General features: G+C 40.0%; 1 protein-coding gene across 3 annotated transcripts in view; it reads left to right on the forward strand.

Moving 5' to 3' along the window:
- Positions 1-16,461, forward strand: part of CELSR1 (cadherin EGF LAG seven-pass G-type receptor 1) — a 161,699-nt gene that overhangs the window by 50,141 nt on the left and 95,097 nt on the right. For all 3 annotated transcript variants that reach the window (XM_081023374.1, XM_081023373.1, XM_081023375.1), the window contains exon 2: positions 9,227-9,865. In XM_081023374.1, coding sequence (XP_080879500.1) covers positions 9,227-9,865 — 639 coding nt within the window. The remainder of the gene's footprint in view (positions 1-9,226; positions 9,866-16,461) is intronic.

The following is a 16,461-nucleotide window of genomic DNA, read 5'->3' on the forward strand; positions in this document are numbered from 1 at the left end:
GAGCCATTTTTGTAACTGTAAGAAGTGGATAGCTTTTCAGAAATGCACGTTGTTCTTGCTTGTTCTGTGAGAGCCCCATGCATTAAAGGGATTTAGATTTCAAAGCGAAATTAAAAAGACTCAGAGGTACAGAATAGGCAGTCATTCTGTACAATGAAGGCAAAGTTGGAGCCTTCTGATCAGATCACTCATCAGAACATGTGGGGTTGTGGTACTGAGGGGATATCATCCTGCTTTATGTGTTTGGAGCTTTTCTTTTAAAATACTCCCTTAAACATTTTTAGGGAGGAAATGAAAATAAGAGTTTTGTTTTCTTCTTGCAAACTTCAGTGGTGGAAATAATTCATTTTTGCACAAATAGACCTATTCATGGTCTTCCTTCCTCTATTCAACATTCAAGTCAAGGTGAACTAATCTGCACTTTAATATCCTCCACTGCCTGTGTGCTAAGTAGCCATACTTAACTTTTGTTTGGAGTAAAATGAGCAAGCAGCAAGTAGCTGAGGGAAATATGGTTTGTGATTATAGATACACTGCTGCAGGCTTTAAAGGTGTAGCATTCTGAGGATTTTTCTGCAGGAAGTGGATGTGCATCAGGTGCTCATCCAGTCGTCATCTACATTCCTTGGCCATCAACTCATGACTCTTCCCTGACTTTCTGCGCTGTATATGGTGTGTGTGTGTGTGTGTGTGTGTGTGTGTGCGGCCATGGGACTTCACAGCAGAATTATTTCAGTCTCAGTGATGAGGACCATGGTTCACTTAGGATTTTCCTGTGAGAAGTATTGTCTTCCCTTATAGTGACAGTTTCTCCTTCTTTGAGTACTAAAAGCTGATTGTGAAACTTGGTGCAGGGTAAAATCAGTTTATCACATCTGAACACCTCACTTGCTCTGTGTCTATTTAATTTGCCTGACTTATTCTTTGCTCCTGCGTCTGTAATGTTAGAAGAATAATTTCAAATTGTTAGCATTCTGTTTCCACTCCCTTCGCACAAACACCCTCAAACCCACTTAAAACCCTCTTCCAAATAAGATGGTTCATTCAGACATCATTATTATGTGACCATTAACTCTCTGTTCTTATTTGTTTGGAATAATTCAAGGTAATTTATTGTCAAGTCCATTATGAATATTACAGCTGTTTCAGCCTCACCCTGTTAAAAGAAAATGTCATAACTGTAACTGACAAGCTACACAGGAATAAACACTGTAAATTGAAAGATAGCTTTGCGAAGCAAAACGTAAGAAGGAGTTGCCTAGTTCTTTACATGCAGTTAGCACCCTCTAACATTCTGCTACGTGATGCTGAACTACAACTCCCCCCCCCCACTCCCACCCCCTGAGCATTGGTCATGTTTGCTGGGGCTGATGGGAGTTGTAGCTTAGCACCTGGAAGGCCAAATGTTCCCCACACATGCTCTACTCCAGGCATAGGCAAACCTGGCCCTCCAGATGTTTTGGGACTACAATTCCCATCATCCCTAGCCATTTGTCCTGTTAGCTAGGGATCATGGGAGTTGTAGACCCAAAACATCTGGAGGGCTGAGTTTGCCTATGCCTGCTATACTCCCTCAATCCCTAACAGAAATAAATCATGCATAGTGCCTCCAGACAGAGAGCTGAAATCTCATCTATCCAGGGAGGGGTCTGAAGGCACATGATGCAGCAATCTTGCTGAAGCTGTGTAGGTCAGTGGCTCAATGAGAGACTCCCTAAGAGACTTGCATACACCGCCTTGAGCTCCTGAGTGGAAAGGTGAGATATTAATGTGATAAGTTGATTCACACATGCATTGTTCCATCAAGCACACACTTGTGTGAGAGAATGAGCCATGGAAAGAGCTTTCACACTGGGCAACATCAGCTACAATACTTTTCATTGGAAATTGTTCCCACATTCCATAACCAATTGCTAAGTGAGTAGCTGGATGAGGTGATGATGATGATAATTTTATTATTTATACCCCACCCACTCTGGGCAGCTTACAGCATGTAAAAAATTGTAAAACATTAGACTTTAAAAATTTCCCGATACACCGCTGCCTACAGATGAGAGGCATAGTGATCTGGGGTTTGCAAACCAGTCTTACAATATGACACAGGGTATTTGCTTGATGTTACTAGTTATGAATGCACCTTTGAGAAAGGGAAAGGTATTCAGAGCTTATCAGGAAGAAACTCCTGCTTGCCGTCATGAGTGATGATTTCATGCCCCCCTTTTCCTGACACCATGTGCTCAGTAGGCAGGTCTGGAGCAGAAGACCTCAGGCATCTCTGAAGTAATTGCAGATCAAAGGTCAGCGGATGAAACAGAGGCAAGGGCTCTGACAATGAGAAGAGGTTTTAAAACCTGCACCTTGTTTAACACTCCAATGAGAAAACCCATTTGACTGAGTGAAGCGGCTGCTTTGTGGCAGGTCAGCAGGAGGGAAAGGCTGTAAACCAAGACTTACAGTGGTTAAAGGCCGTAATGCTAAGAGACTGTTGTCATGCCACAGCAGCTGCAATAGCACATAAGCAAAGAGAGGCCTGGAATGCAGCTGCTTGCAAGCTACTTGTATTTGAGCATAAGAAAAGGAATTGGGCGGGAGTGTGAGTGAAAACTGTTGAGATATGGTCCTATTGATAGGATGCTTCTGTCCTTATCAGCACATACTTTAGGGGTAGCTGGGGTTGCAAAGAATGCAGTTCTGCATTGATAAAACAGAGTTGTTGCGACCCCAGGGTCATTTGTACTAGAATGGTAGCCATTATGCAGCCTTTTGTTATGTTGCGTGAATTAGTTTGTAACAAGAGAAAGTGAGCAAAGGGTTTGATAAATGTGAGGATTTCATTTTACCACATTACATTTGTTAATATATGTTATTGGTACAAACTGTATTCATTTTTGTGTGTGTATTTGGTTTGAGTGTGCAGGGGAGAGAAGGTGAGCACAAATTCAGTTGCACATGAATTAGCAACAAATGTTTGCTCTTACTAGAGTATAGACCTATGCATCCCATACATTTAGGCTACGGTAATCATGTGAATCATGCTGACTCCAAAATCAGTTGACTCCAAAATCAGTTGTTACGTGGTGGAAGTGATTTTTGTGTTTTGTGTAGGGATGCCCTGTTAAAGATTACACATAAATGCTATATTTTTGCACAAAATTAATGACATGTGATACTTTCTGAGTGTTAATGTATATGTTTTATATTGAGGGGGGAGATTCTTCCTGCTCATAAGCAGGACATTGCCTTCAAGAGTTGGCTTTTTACGTAGGTACTTTGCTCTCCTTGCACTGTCTGAGCTAAAACTATTTACAGTGGTACCTCTGGTTACGAACTTAATCTGTTCCGGAGCTCCGTTTGTAACCCGAAACTGTTCTTAACACGAGGCGCGCTTTCACGCGACTTCCGCTCACATCCCTGCGCAAAGTTCGCAACCAGGAGCTTCTACTTCCAGGTTACCAGAGCTTGTAACCCAAAGCGTTCGTGAGGAGGATGGTACATAACCCGAGGCACCACTGTATATGGAAAATGACTGCTTAAAGCAGAAGTTCTCAAATGGTTTGAAAAATGTGTCAAATCCTGAAATTCATGAGAAACTAATCCTCAATGAGAAGATAAGGGCAAGAGATAAAGCCTTCCAGAAAGATAGTTTACAACTTCTACCAATCAGTCTTCTGCACAGGGGACTGTGGTGTGGATTCTGCAGGAAACTGATTGGTTTGCACAAACCAGAGAGTGTCTTAATTGGGCTGTACGTAAACCACAGTTTGCTTCTTAAATAAAATTGGAAGAAGTTTTCTAATTGGCAAACATTGCATTGTGCAAGTCAGTCTTCCCAATGTGAATGTAGCCGGAAACTAGTCTGTGAAAACCAGAAAGTAAAAGAGAAAATTACAGCATCCACATGAGATAGAGCGTGGAAGGAGTACATGAGCTCAAGGCACAGTATCTAGAAAGGCTTGGGGTATGTGTGATTTGTTCCTATGGGTTCTCTAAATTACCAGATCTGCGCAAACAAGACTTTAGAGCAGGGATAGACCCTGTGGCCCTCTAGACGTTGTTGGACTCAGACTTCTGTAATCCCCAGTCAATAAGACCAGTGTTCAGGGCTGTTGGTAGTTGCAGTCCCAGTGACATCTGGAGAACCACATGTTCCTCATCGAAACACTTTCAAAATGCGGTATATGTTTGATAAATTGGAAGTTAATTCAAGCAGGTCTTTTTAAAATGTTGCAAATTCCCTAGGGAACAGACTCAATTCCCTAGGTACCAGACTCAATCCTGAATCTCCTGGCTGACTGGATTGTCCATAGATCACAATCTCCCTATTTGTCTGCAGATTCTCCTATTTGAGTGAAATAGGGAAATGCATTTTTTTTTTTAAAAAAAGTTATTTCCAATTCTAGGGACAGTGGTTCTGCATTTAGCTGGCATTTCCTGCCTGTGGCAAAGGAATTGGCTTTTGCCCTTTACAGCAAAGGAAATGCAGTTCCTTTTCCAGTTTTCCTTTCCTTACTGAGGTCATATTCTTAATTTAGTCACACTATTCAGACATCCACAAAGGTGATATCTTGTAAGTGGGAGCTTTAAGAAACCCAAAACATTTGCCTCCCTTATATGAAGCATTTCCAGATCTCCAGCCATAATCACCAAAGATAAATATGACTCATCTTTTAAAAAGATATCAGTGAAAGATTCATGGTGAGTGCTTGTGTGTTAAAATAAAACAGTCTCCCTGCAAATTACATAAACGGAACAGAACGTTGGAATGACTTTTTCAACTTTTCTTTAATAATATTTCCTCAGTTGTTTATATTATTTTCATCCAAGGATTCAGAAAGATTTTGTTGAATTGAATCCAGACTTAGAGACTGCAATCCTAACTATGTCTACTCAGAAGTAAATCCTAGTGAATTCAATTTGGCTTAGTCCTGGGAAAATGGGAATAAGATTGCTGTCATTGTCATACTTGGAGTATGACAGTAAATGTGCCTCCCGAGGTGGAAGACTATCTATATTTCACTTCCAAAGTTGTATGAGTTTTTATCTGGTCAGCTGCCTTTGTTGTACAAAGTGACTGACTGGGATTTTGTACAGGCGACTCTCATTTCACGTTGGGGTTACATTCCCAAGATTGTGTCTAAAGCCAAAATTGTGTATAATCAAAACCTATTGGGTTCAATAGTGGGTGGGATTGCCAAAGTCTTTTCCTGGACACTCATCCCCTTTCTGTCCCCTTTTTAGTTTTTTTTGTCAGGCACATAAAGCTGAATGTGCATGTTAAATGCACATAAGTATGCAAGTCTACTCAGAAGCATGTTGTATGGAATTCAGTGGAACTTACTTGCAGGTGTTTAATATGACTGCAGCGTTAAACATTAAAAATTTCAGCCTTTCACTTCTCCTTAGTTGAGATTCAATGTACAGTTATAGTTAATATCCCCCAGTTTAAACAAGTTGCTTAAACCTTAATGCACAGTCTTTAATCATCAGCATTTGTGTCAGTGTTCAGTTTTTTGTGGTGCAGTCATAACATCACAGCAGAGCCTTTATAACATCATGCCTCATGCTGGGGCAGAGGTTGATGACCCCCTTCTCAGCAAGTTTGTTGCTGCAACAAGTGTTGGAGTTGGGTTGTATTATTAGCTCATTGCATTTTCATTCTAGCGGAGGCCCTCAGAATAAGGCGTATTGTTCTTTCATAAGCGCTAGGCACAAGTCCCTCCTATTTTTTAAGTGAACAATTTCTAACAAACTGATTTTATCCCATGCTGTGGCCTATAGCAATTAGTCAGAGGCCAGTCGTCTGACAAAAACATGGTTGTGCTTATTGCGCTAACAATTTTAAATAAAAGTCTTTTATTTATGTTTAAATATGGTTTCTTTTCAATACTCCACTATCCTTGTGTTGTAGGATTGAACAAAGTTATTTTAAACTGCTTTATAGTTTGTATTTCAGCATCACCATAGCTGCTTGCATTCATGTCCAATTTCCTTTTGTGCTCACTTTTTGGAGGACAAAGCTGTATGGTGTCTTGACGCTGTGCCTTTTATGGTGATTTATTAACTGTGTCAGAATAGATGCTGGGAATTCTGGGGAAGCCGTCTTGTATATTGTGACAGTTGATATTGATTATGACAGTTCCTGGACTCCAGTGGTTTCTCACACAGTAATGATATTTTGTCTTCTTGTTATACATACCATGTGATATACATCATTGTGCTTTTCTTAAGGGGGAAAAAAGCTCTTTGTTCAGTACCTTTTCTTCACTGTAGTTATGAGAGAGGAACTATAATAATACATTGTGCTGCCAGGAGGCAAAACACGCAAACCCCCTGTTGCATAGGAACCGGGAACCAGAAACCAACTTGAGGCTTATATCTAGATGGCAGTTATTGCAAAGTAAGCCTGAATGATTAGTTAGTGTTGTTTGTGTTCCTTTACTGTAATAAGTTGCATCCTATATTTCTATTGTGCTGAAATCCACACTCTGCCCATGCACTGAATCTACATTTATTGTTAAAAGCAACAAGAGTTTTGATGTTTTCTTAAATGATATCTGAACTGTACCTTTTAAGTGCAGTTCACATGCCATGGAATTCAGCAAGAAAATCCATAGTTTTTTCCTAGTGGTTCTGGGTTACCTATATTATTAGCAGTCATTTTCCTGTTTCAGAGTTTTAAAGATGGTGCATTGGTTCCCTTGCTTGAAAGGCAAGTCAGAGATAGCCGGGGTTATTATTTACTCCTTATTTCTTTGTGGTTCAAGCACATCCCTAACTCCTTATTACTGAAATCAATGGGACTTAGAAATGGTTACATTTATAGGCATCATCTGTTGATCTATTCTCATGTCCGAATTCTGCTTTTGGAATTTTTGGCAACTGCCTTGGGGGGGGGGGGATATTTAGTCTAACCAAGGTTTCTCACAGTTAAAGCCAGCCCCATTTGCAGAATTAATTACAGCGGTGCAATTTTTACTTTGGTTGAAGCATACTATGGGTTAAATAGCTAATTAACCCAAATATGTTATGTTATGAGTACAGTTTCGTTGACCAATATAGGAGGAGAATATGCTGGGGTGCAGGGGTAGGAAGTTGCTTCCACTAATGAGCTCTTCAGGAGAAGAGACTTGGCTTTTCTCCTTTCCCCCTTAAGACTTATCCAAATGCTCACCAATCTCTTCACATCAAGATAAAGACAATGCTAATTGCAATGAGACATCTACCTTTTAAATAAAGTTGGGGTTGTGGGTGTTCAGACTATGAGTGAAAGCATGCAGGCAACTTGATGAATGGGACCAAGTCTTTGATGCCCCTGCTCATTGCAATATACCGCTGCTACTGAATACTTTTAAGTATTCCAGCTATGCATCTGCTTGATAATCAGGTTTCAGAATGATTGATGCTAAAAGATGCAAAAGACACTACTGGTTAACCTGACAAGCCTGTTTTAGGAACTTCTGTGTAGGCTGATCACTAGTGACTGAAAATGTTTAATGCTGGTGTGGTTAATGTATTTATTCAGATCCATAGTCCTTCCTAACTTAAATGGTTCAGCATAAAAAGTTTTTTAAAATTTTGCAACAAAACTGACATAGATAAACTGCATCATAGCATTAAAGGCAAGTAGATGGATTGTTTTACTCAGGTTTGTAGGTAATTTTAATATAGTTACTATATTTTTATATGAACAATACACAGTTAACAGATTAGAGTTGATCACTCAGGCTGCAGTCCTCATTGCGTTGAACTCTGTGAGTACTTCTGAGATACGCACTAGAAACACATGAGATTGTTTTTTCTGTTGATTAATCTGTGAAACTTTCACTACCATTTTCAGTAATGGCCTTCACCTACTGCTTCTCTAATTCAAAATTGTAAAGGTATTAGATAAGTGAGCAAAGAGTTTATTATGATGAGGAGCACATTTATTTTATTTATTAATGGGGATAACTTATTTCCTACCAATCCCCTATAAAACAGCACTCAAGGTGGTTAAGAACATTCACAGAAAATGCAATAATATAAATAATAGACTATTAAAGTAATACTTAGCAGCAAGTCAATTAAAAACATTGGGACTTAAGATGAAACAAGTCATCCTTAGGTTTTTGCTGCAGATAGATTAGAGATAACAGATGGAGAACAAACCAAAATAATTTTCTATGGGCATTAGAGATGAAATTCCTCTTTACTTGATGTATTTCAGTTTTCTGCTTTATTTAACTATCTTGGCCGTATAGCTTGCACAAGTAAATCTCAGAAAATTAACTGCAGTCATGTAGGGTAGAAAAATTTTCGACCACCATATTTTTTCATGGGTTTTTCCCAGTTTCTTTTCTTTAAACCCTTTAAAATATGATTTTATTCTATAGAAAATGTTTATTTTCAAAAATGCATTGTTGCATAAAATTATTGAATGGATACAATGCTAGATTTGCAATTTCAAAGTTGTAATAAACTTAAGAAGCATATGTTTATATACACAAGCACGCATACACAAATATTTAGTTTATTTATTTGTACATAGGATGTGGTAACTGCGTATGCTTTATCAGATCCCATTACATTTGGAGCCCTGGAAAAGTTCCTGGTTCATAATTTTCTAGCAAGGTGAAAGGGAATAAGATTGACCTCCAAAATCAAAAGGTTTAACGTTATTGTTTTATTTATTTCCTGGATTTTGAGACTATCTACATTTGTACTTTAGATTCGGATATATGAGGATTGTGGTGGAACTGGTGAATTTTTCTTGGTTGGTAGAATGAGAGTTAGATTGTATTTTTGCTTATGGAGCTCCTGGAATCCCTCCTGACAAAGTCTACTTTTAGTTTTAGCTCCTTGAATTTGAGCCTCCTGCTTGAGTGGATAATGTGGGTGTTGTGTAGAAAGCGAGAACTCCATAGTGTGTATTGTAAGCTGCCAGCTACTGATCTGAAATGCATAAAGTTCCATTCTAAATAACTTCATTGATCCTACTCATTTCCGTGCTGTCAGGGCTCATTTTGACCTCACAGTTATCAGTGGGCCAGGTCCTCCTGGCTGCTGCCATTTGTGGAGTCTTTACAGCACTGAACTACCACTGGCCATTTGAGATGTTGGCTGGCATACTCTTTACTGCTCTTGTGCATGATATGAATCAGCACCCCATATTTGATGGTGCCTGCATGTGTAAGCACTTGGGAATGTTTCTGGAAACACCTCTGATTCTTCTCTCTTTCCTCCATAGATGGCATTCACAGTGTTACAGCGCTTTGCACCTTACGGGTGACGATCATTACTGATGACATGCTGACCAACAGTATCACAGTACGACTGGAAAACATGTCCCAAGAGAAGTTTCTCTCACCACTGCTTGCTCTCTTTGTGGAAGGTGTGGCTACTGTGCTGTCGACAACCAAAGAGGGCATTTTTGTTTTCAATATTCAAAACGACACAGATGTCAGCTCCAATATTCTGAATGTGACCTTTTCTGCTTTGCTTCCTGGTGGCATTCGGAACAAGTTCTTCCCCTCGGAGGACCTTCAGGAGCAGATATACCTCAACAGGACACTCCTAACATTGATATCTACCCAGCGGGTATTGCCTTTTGATGACAACATTTGTCTGCGGGAGCCTTGTGAAAACTACATGAAGTGTGTGTCCGTACTTAAATTTGACAGCTCTGCTCCATTTATCAGCTCAAACACTGTCCTGTTCCGACCCATACACCCCATCAATGGACTGAGGTGTCGGTGTCCCCCTGGGTTTACAGGTGACTACTGTGAAACGGAAATTGACTTGTGCTACTCTAACCCTTGTGGAAACAATGGCCTTTGCCGAAGCCGAGAAGGAGGCTACACTTGTGAATGTTATGAAGACTACACGGGTATGTTCTTACTTTTGTGAAATAAGCATTGCATTATGCATGTGTTATGTGTTAAGAAAGGCCAACCTTCTAGCTTCTCAGTAAATCAAAATACCAAAAAGAAGCCAAAGCATAAGGCCAAATTTAAACCTAACTATAAATAAACAGGAGCAGGGGGAAGACCCAGAGCATGCTTTGCATGCACAAGGTCCAGTGTTCAGTCCCTCGCATCCCCAGTTAACTAAGATTCTTTAACTGGACTGTTGTCTAAGTAGAATCAGGGGTATAGGCTACGGAGGGCCAGTGCAGTAAATTAAGGCAATATAAATCCCACCTCACAGTTGTTTCAATTGTTATCTTTCCTCTGAACAACTGAGATGGCTGTGGTGTGATAGAAACTGGTGAATGATGCAGACCAAAGAACTGTCATAAACTATGTACAGAAAAGATGGCAAAATGCACAGAGATCAAAGCCGAGGTTATCAGGGTTAATTCTCACACACCCTACACATGTGGAATGCTTCTGTATCTGGACAACAGGGCTTCTGGCACTTCCCAACAGAACCTGCTATAGAGCACCAGCTCAACTCTGAAGAGATGAGGAAACGCTTGCATACAATCTGGATTTGCTAGAACAGTTCAGTTATATTGAATCATGTAGTTTTGGGGTCAGTTGTGAAGATTTATATACACAGAGAAGAAACAAACAGTGGAACACAAAATTGTTCCTCCTTTAAACACCTTCCCCTCCTATTGGGAACAATAGGAGGAAAGGGAAAGACAGCTATAGATGCACTCAGATGCATGTCTAAATTGATTCTTTCTGGGCACTAGGAAGGCTTAGGATCCTTTGAATCCTATCCCTTCCACACTACTTGGCTTTTCCTGTGTAGAAGCTGCAATGTTAGTTGGGCCAGGGCTTTAGAGAAGCTGGGGGTATCAAAGAGGTGAGTCTGACATCAGGTCTGTCTCTGACAATGCGGGGTGGGGGATAGATCTAGTCTGCTCCATGGCCCCTGCAGTGCCCTCTCAGGGGCCATTGGATTGTACATTTATATGCACTGATGAACCCAAGTGGCCATGGTTTCTGGGTGTGTGCTCACTATGTGTTTTAGTTGGAGTGAGTTCACTGTGTGAACATGCATCTTCACTTTTGCATCTTCATGTCACTATGGACTAGCATAAACACTGCAAATGCTCCATGTAAGTCATGAGTGTGCCCTCAGATGCAGATAATAGAAGATAAATGGATTTAGTGTGAGGCATATTCACATTTCCCCTGAGAATGGTTGTTGCCTATAAAATAGGAATGAGGAACCTCATGCAGACATCATTGGACTTGAACTCCCATAGTTCCAGCCAGCATAGTAAATGGTTAGGAATTATGGAATTGGAGACCAACAACAGTTAATAAGAGTGCCATGGGTTCCACTACTATGCTCGAAAACAGATGGTTGATACTCCTTTCCTTAACTACAATTTATCTCTCATTTCTTAAATTCTTTATCTACCTTGACAAGACACTCTGGATCATAGTTCTCAAACTTGTTTGGAGCTATAGCTGCATGTGAGGCCACAGAATCTGCATATTTGCCAGAAGAATGGCCACAGCACAGCTATTGACCATGTAAATTGATAAAAAGGAATCAACTGTGCTTTTTACGGCTGGAACAAAAATCATCCCCAATGGTGGCTGCCCTGGTGCATACAGGCAAAAATGTGGTGTGGGTATTCACTTTTGCTTGACTGAAAGTTGAGGAATGTAGGGAATTTGTAGTGCCAGTGCACACTGGAACCTTCTGATGCTGTCTTTTTGAAAATCTTATCCTAGACTTAAAAGGCTGGACTACCCTTGTTGGAGTGGTAATCCTCAAGGAAATGCAGTATACTCTGGAAGCTCTCAAAATCCACTTAACCCTATGCTTGGAAAAATAATTACAAGAAAATAGCACAAAATCTTTCATCTGTTTGCTTAGATTATATTAGAGATATACCCCAAACACCTTGATTTCCTCCAAAAGGCAATTACATCCCAATGAAGAGGCTTCTTTCCCCCTCCCATTCTCATTTCTCCCACAATACTTTGAAGCTTTTCATTTGTTTAGATGTAATTTATACATGATGAAAGTTTCTCTGTCTTCAGGAGTCTTCTGTTTCAAATAGTCAGCTACACAGAGCTTTTATGAGCTATTTTTGAAATGGAAATACCCACCAATTATAATTACCTGGGACAGACTGTACTTCCTGTGATGCAGGGAGGTGAGTGATAAGGAGACATAATATTTGTGGGTTTAAATCAGATCTGGAGCAACTTAATTTCATTTGGCCAAAAACGTACATTCACTTGCTTGAATACCTGCCTACAACAATCTCATACTATGAAGATGCTTGTCGTAAGGAAGAAACACAACATGTCATAGACTAGAGAATATAAAGTAGATTCCCAAGTGTCCCATTCCCCCCATCTTGTATGTAGGAAGCATATGTCTTGGACATAAAGCAGCAAGAGAACAGATTTTATGTTCACATTTTGTAAAATCACTTATCTAGTACTAAAATCAGCATGTCAGTCCAAGAGTTAGGGTTTCCAGCAGTAATGTGGGCAGAAAATTTTCCAGCTTCTGATTTTCCCATTGATTTTTCCCCTTTTCTTAACATTCATTTGTAACGATGGATGTCAGTTGCAAATACCATATTAGGCAAGCATGACAGTTCAAACTTTTTTTTTTTACTTTGTTTACTAAATGCAAGTAAAAGAAACATGCCAAATTAGTCACTGCCCAGGGAATCAAAAAAGTTTCTGTTGCAGTATGGAGCCTCTGTATCTGTTTTTCCATGTTCCTTAGCTGTTCTGCCTCCTTTTGTGAGAAAAAATTAAATCCCTACTTACTGCAGCAGGGGGGCAGGGGTTAGATGGGTTCTGTGCACTGGAGCTGTTTGTTGGTCACAAAAATTGCTATTTTGCATGCTGCTCTTGCAAACCTTTCCAAAGTGGATCAAACAGTGGGGTGGAAATTTTGGCTTGTGCTCAAAGAAAGGAAAGAAAACCCAACCGGCATCTGTACAGTGGTCATGTGAACTTGCTTGTGCCTGTGTAACAGTGTTTTTATTCAAGCACTGGAGTCATTAGAAGGCTTTCCTCTGTCTCTTTCTATAATCGTGAGAAGTAATGCTCTGGAGTCTTCAAGGCGGAGAGATTAATTTTGCCAGTTGCACAATGTACTACATTCAGGAGAATTGCAAAACAAAATAATGCAAAAATTAATAATTCTTGTTCAGTGTATGATTAAATTATATTTCAGTTACTGAGCTGGTCAGTAGCAAACTTTCGCCCACTGCTGCAAGTTAAAACACTTCTTTTCTTTACAGTTTCTATGTGTTTGATTAGCAGGTCAGACAGAGCATTTGTTCATTGTGTCTGAGAATCTGGACTATGTTCTTCCTCCACTGTCAAAGGCACTATGCCTCTGAATACCAGTTGTGGGGACTGTGGGTGGGCAGAATGCTGTGGCTCCCAAGTCCAGCTTGCAGGCTTTCCACAGGCCATTGTGAGAACAAGATGCCTGTCTATAGGGGCCATTGACTTGATCCAGCAGACTTATCTTATGTTCTTAAGCATTCCCTTCTTTTCTGAAGATTGTTTTATGCTACACGACAGTAAAGTAAGACTAAAGCGTACTTATTTATATTTGTTTTTAACACACTCTCATTGCAAGGGCTTGAGATAGCAACACTATTTTAAAATACAGCCTAGAATATATATATATATATATATATATATATATATATATATATATATATAACAGTGGATATACTGTTGGGCATATCACCCAATAGGTGCAGGCAATAAAGATTAACCAAATAGCACCCACAGACTGCACACCTGATATTTTAAGGAGAAGGCAGGTTCCTTCCTGTGTAGATGAACCATCCAAAAACAGCACCTGTTTTGTCAGGATTAATTTTAAATTTATTAACCCTCATTCAATCCATCACTTTTCCCAAGCACTGGATCAGCACTTCTGCTTTGCCTGAGATAGCTGGGAAATATAGGTAGAGCTGAGTGTCCTTGGCATATTGATGCCATCCAATTACATATCCTCTTATAATATCCTTCATTAACTTTATGTAAATGTTGAACATAAGAAACAAAATTGATTTGTGTGGGACCCCATAACATAGATGCTACTGGGCTGAAATACAGTAGCACAGTGCCTCCTCTGGAACTGGCCCTCTAGGTAGGAGCAGAGCCACTGAAAAATGATGCCCTTGATCCCTCAACTCAGAGACCCTATGTGGGAGAATACCATGGTTAGTCGGTATTAAATCCTCCAGAGATATCCAACAAAATAAGCAGGGTTATATACCTCCATCTATCTCTCAATATAGGCCATCCATCAGAGCCAGCAAGCAATTCCAAATCTGGGTCAGAATCCAGATTGAAATGGATCCAGATAATCTGTTTCATCCAGTAGTGCAGATTAGCCCTTTATGTGTTGAAACCATCAATTTGTGTACGCACAGTTAGTTAATTTAATAGTTTGATGAGAGACGGTTTCTTGTTAGCGGGAGAGAAAGCTGTTAAATTAATTGTAGTATTGAGTACCTGGCTCATTTCTTGGTTTTGACATTACTGATTTACTGTTGACTGTTTTACCCAAGTCAAAGTGCCATAAATCACCTCTGGGGTTAACTTCATTCTGCCATGAGGTTTCTAAAAGTCAATTCCGACTTTTCTGCACTGTCAACGGAGCACTGACCATTATATCTGCAGATCTTCCAGTTACTGATTACTGAGATGTCTCTGTTGGTGTTCATCTACAGAATTCAGCACTATTCAGTTGACCTGTTCAACCAGCCCCGGGTGCAATGCACACTCACCACTGAAAACCTTGAGTATTCCCCCTCCCCTCTTGGCATCTGTTGCTTTTTGCCTGTGGAAATGTTTCAACAGATCAAAGTCCTGGTCTGTCTTCTTTTGAAACCCCTTCTGGAGATTCAACATTCTTGTTTGTTCTTTTTAATTAGGCTTTAAAATGGTCTGACAGGATTTCTGATGTTACAAAAGCATTTTAAAGTGCTGGCATTAAGGAAGCTTTGCAATTGAAAGTGATATGCCTAACATCAGTGTAATCACTAAATCCTCCTTTCCCCACCCACCCATGAACCCAGAAGTTCACCGTGTCACCTTCATCATAAAGGTGATTCCATCACGGACTGGAGAAATAACTCCTGTTGAGGGTATGTCCATGGTTTTGCCCTTTGCTGAATAGTTTTGGGTGGTATTTTGAGAGTATGAAAATTTTTAGCCCTGAGGTCATAAGATGCTTCTTCACCTGATGAAAAAAGCAGCACTATTACAATAATACTGATAAAAACACCTAGACGTCTGAGGGCCAGTTCCCATATTCATGCTTATCAGCATCAAACTGGGGATACTAGTCAATTGCATAAATGCCAGTCTTCATACATTGTTTTGTTTGTTTCCAGTGGATGTGGAATACCTTTCCATTGCTTTGCAAAAGCAAATAGTCACCCACACTTTAAAGAAGAAAATAAATTAACTCTCCATATTGTTGCTAGGAGATAATAAGTTAACAATAGAAGAAACTTCCCAAAAATGAAGGGATTGGTAAAAAGGAAATTGAACGGCAAAGTCAAGAGGGTCAAATCACCCCAGATGCTTGGGAGCTGTTTAGAGACACAACATTAGAAGTTTCTTCTGTATTTCCTCATTTATTCTTGACCGTTGCGCTAATAATACTGGACTGATTAGTCACTTTTTAAAATTAAAAGTAAGCTTAGAACAATTTGCAATGTAATACAAAACTTAAAACCAATGCAAAACAAAATAAAAATGGCAAATTTTCATTTACATAAAAGGTGGTCTAACAGATCCTGGAGTCCACAGTATCTAAATCCCTCCAAGTTAATTCCAAAAGCCTGGCTGAAAAGCACCGACTTTGCCTGACTCCTAAAAGCAGTCAGTGACGGTGCCATGCACACCTCCCTGGGGAGAACATTTCACAACAGGGGGCTACCTCTGAAAAGGGCTGTTCTCATGTTGCCACCCTCCACGCCTCCCTTGGAGAGGGCACACACAGAAGGACGGTCATTGCCCCTTGTCTTGGCAGGTGTGGATATGTGCTTCCCTTTTTCCTGACCTCTAGGCATCTTTATTAGCAATATTACTATATTTCCATTACTGGCTCTCCGGAAACCTGTTATATCATGAAAGTGGCAGACTATTACACAGAATGCCCTCTGGCTCACTGAAATTTCAGCTAAGGAGAAGCACCCAGAGGTACAATACTGAGCTAGATGGACCAATGCCCTAACTCAGTATAAGGCAACTTCCTTTGTTCCTGTTTTCCAAGGTATGCAAAACCTGTGCCTTTGCCTTACCAGGGGGAGTTTTATTTGAGTTGCACAAGTCTCTGAGTATTTTTTTCTCCCTTTCAGGCTGTGCATAAACTCTTCCCCTCCGAGTATAACTTTCTATTGTTATTCATAATGGTACTTCAGGGCTGTGTGTACAAAATGAAGAAATATTAAAGGAAGGTATTGTGCAGGTCTTTTCTTATTTGAATTTGGTATAACTGCTTGTGATTAATTGC

Source organism: Podarcis pityusensis (assembly GCF_964106645.2).
Source record: "Podarcis pityusensis genome assembly, chromosome: 10".
NCBI lineage: Eukaryota > Metazoa > Chordata > Lepidosauria > Squamata > Lacertidae > Podarcis > Podarcis pityusensis.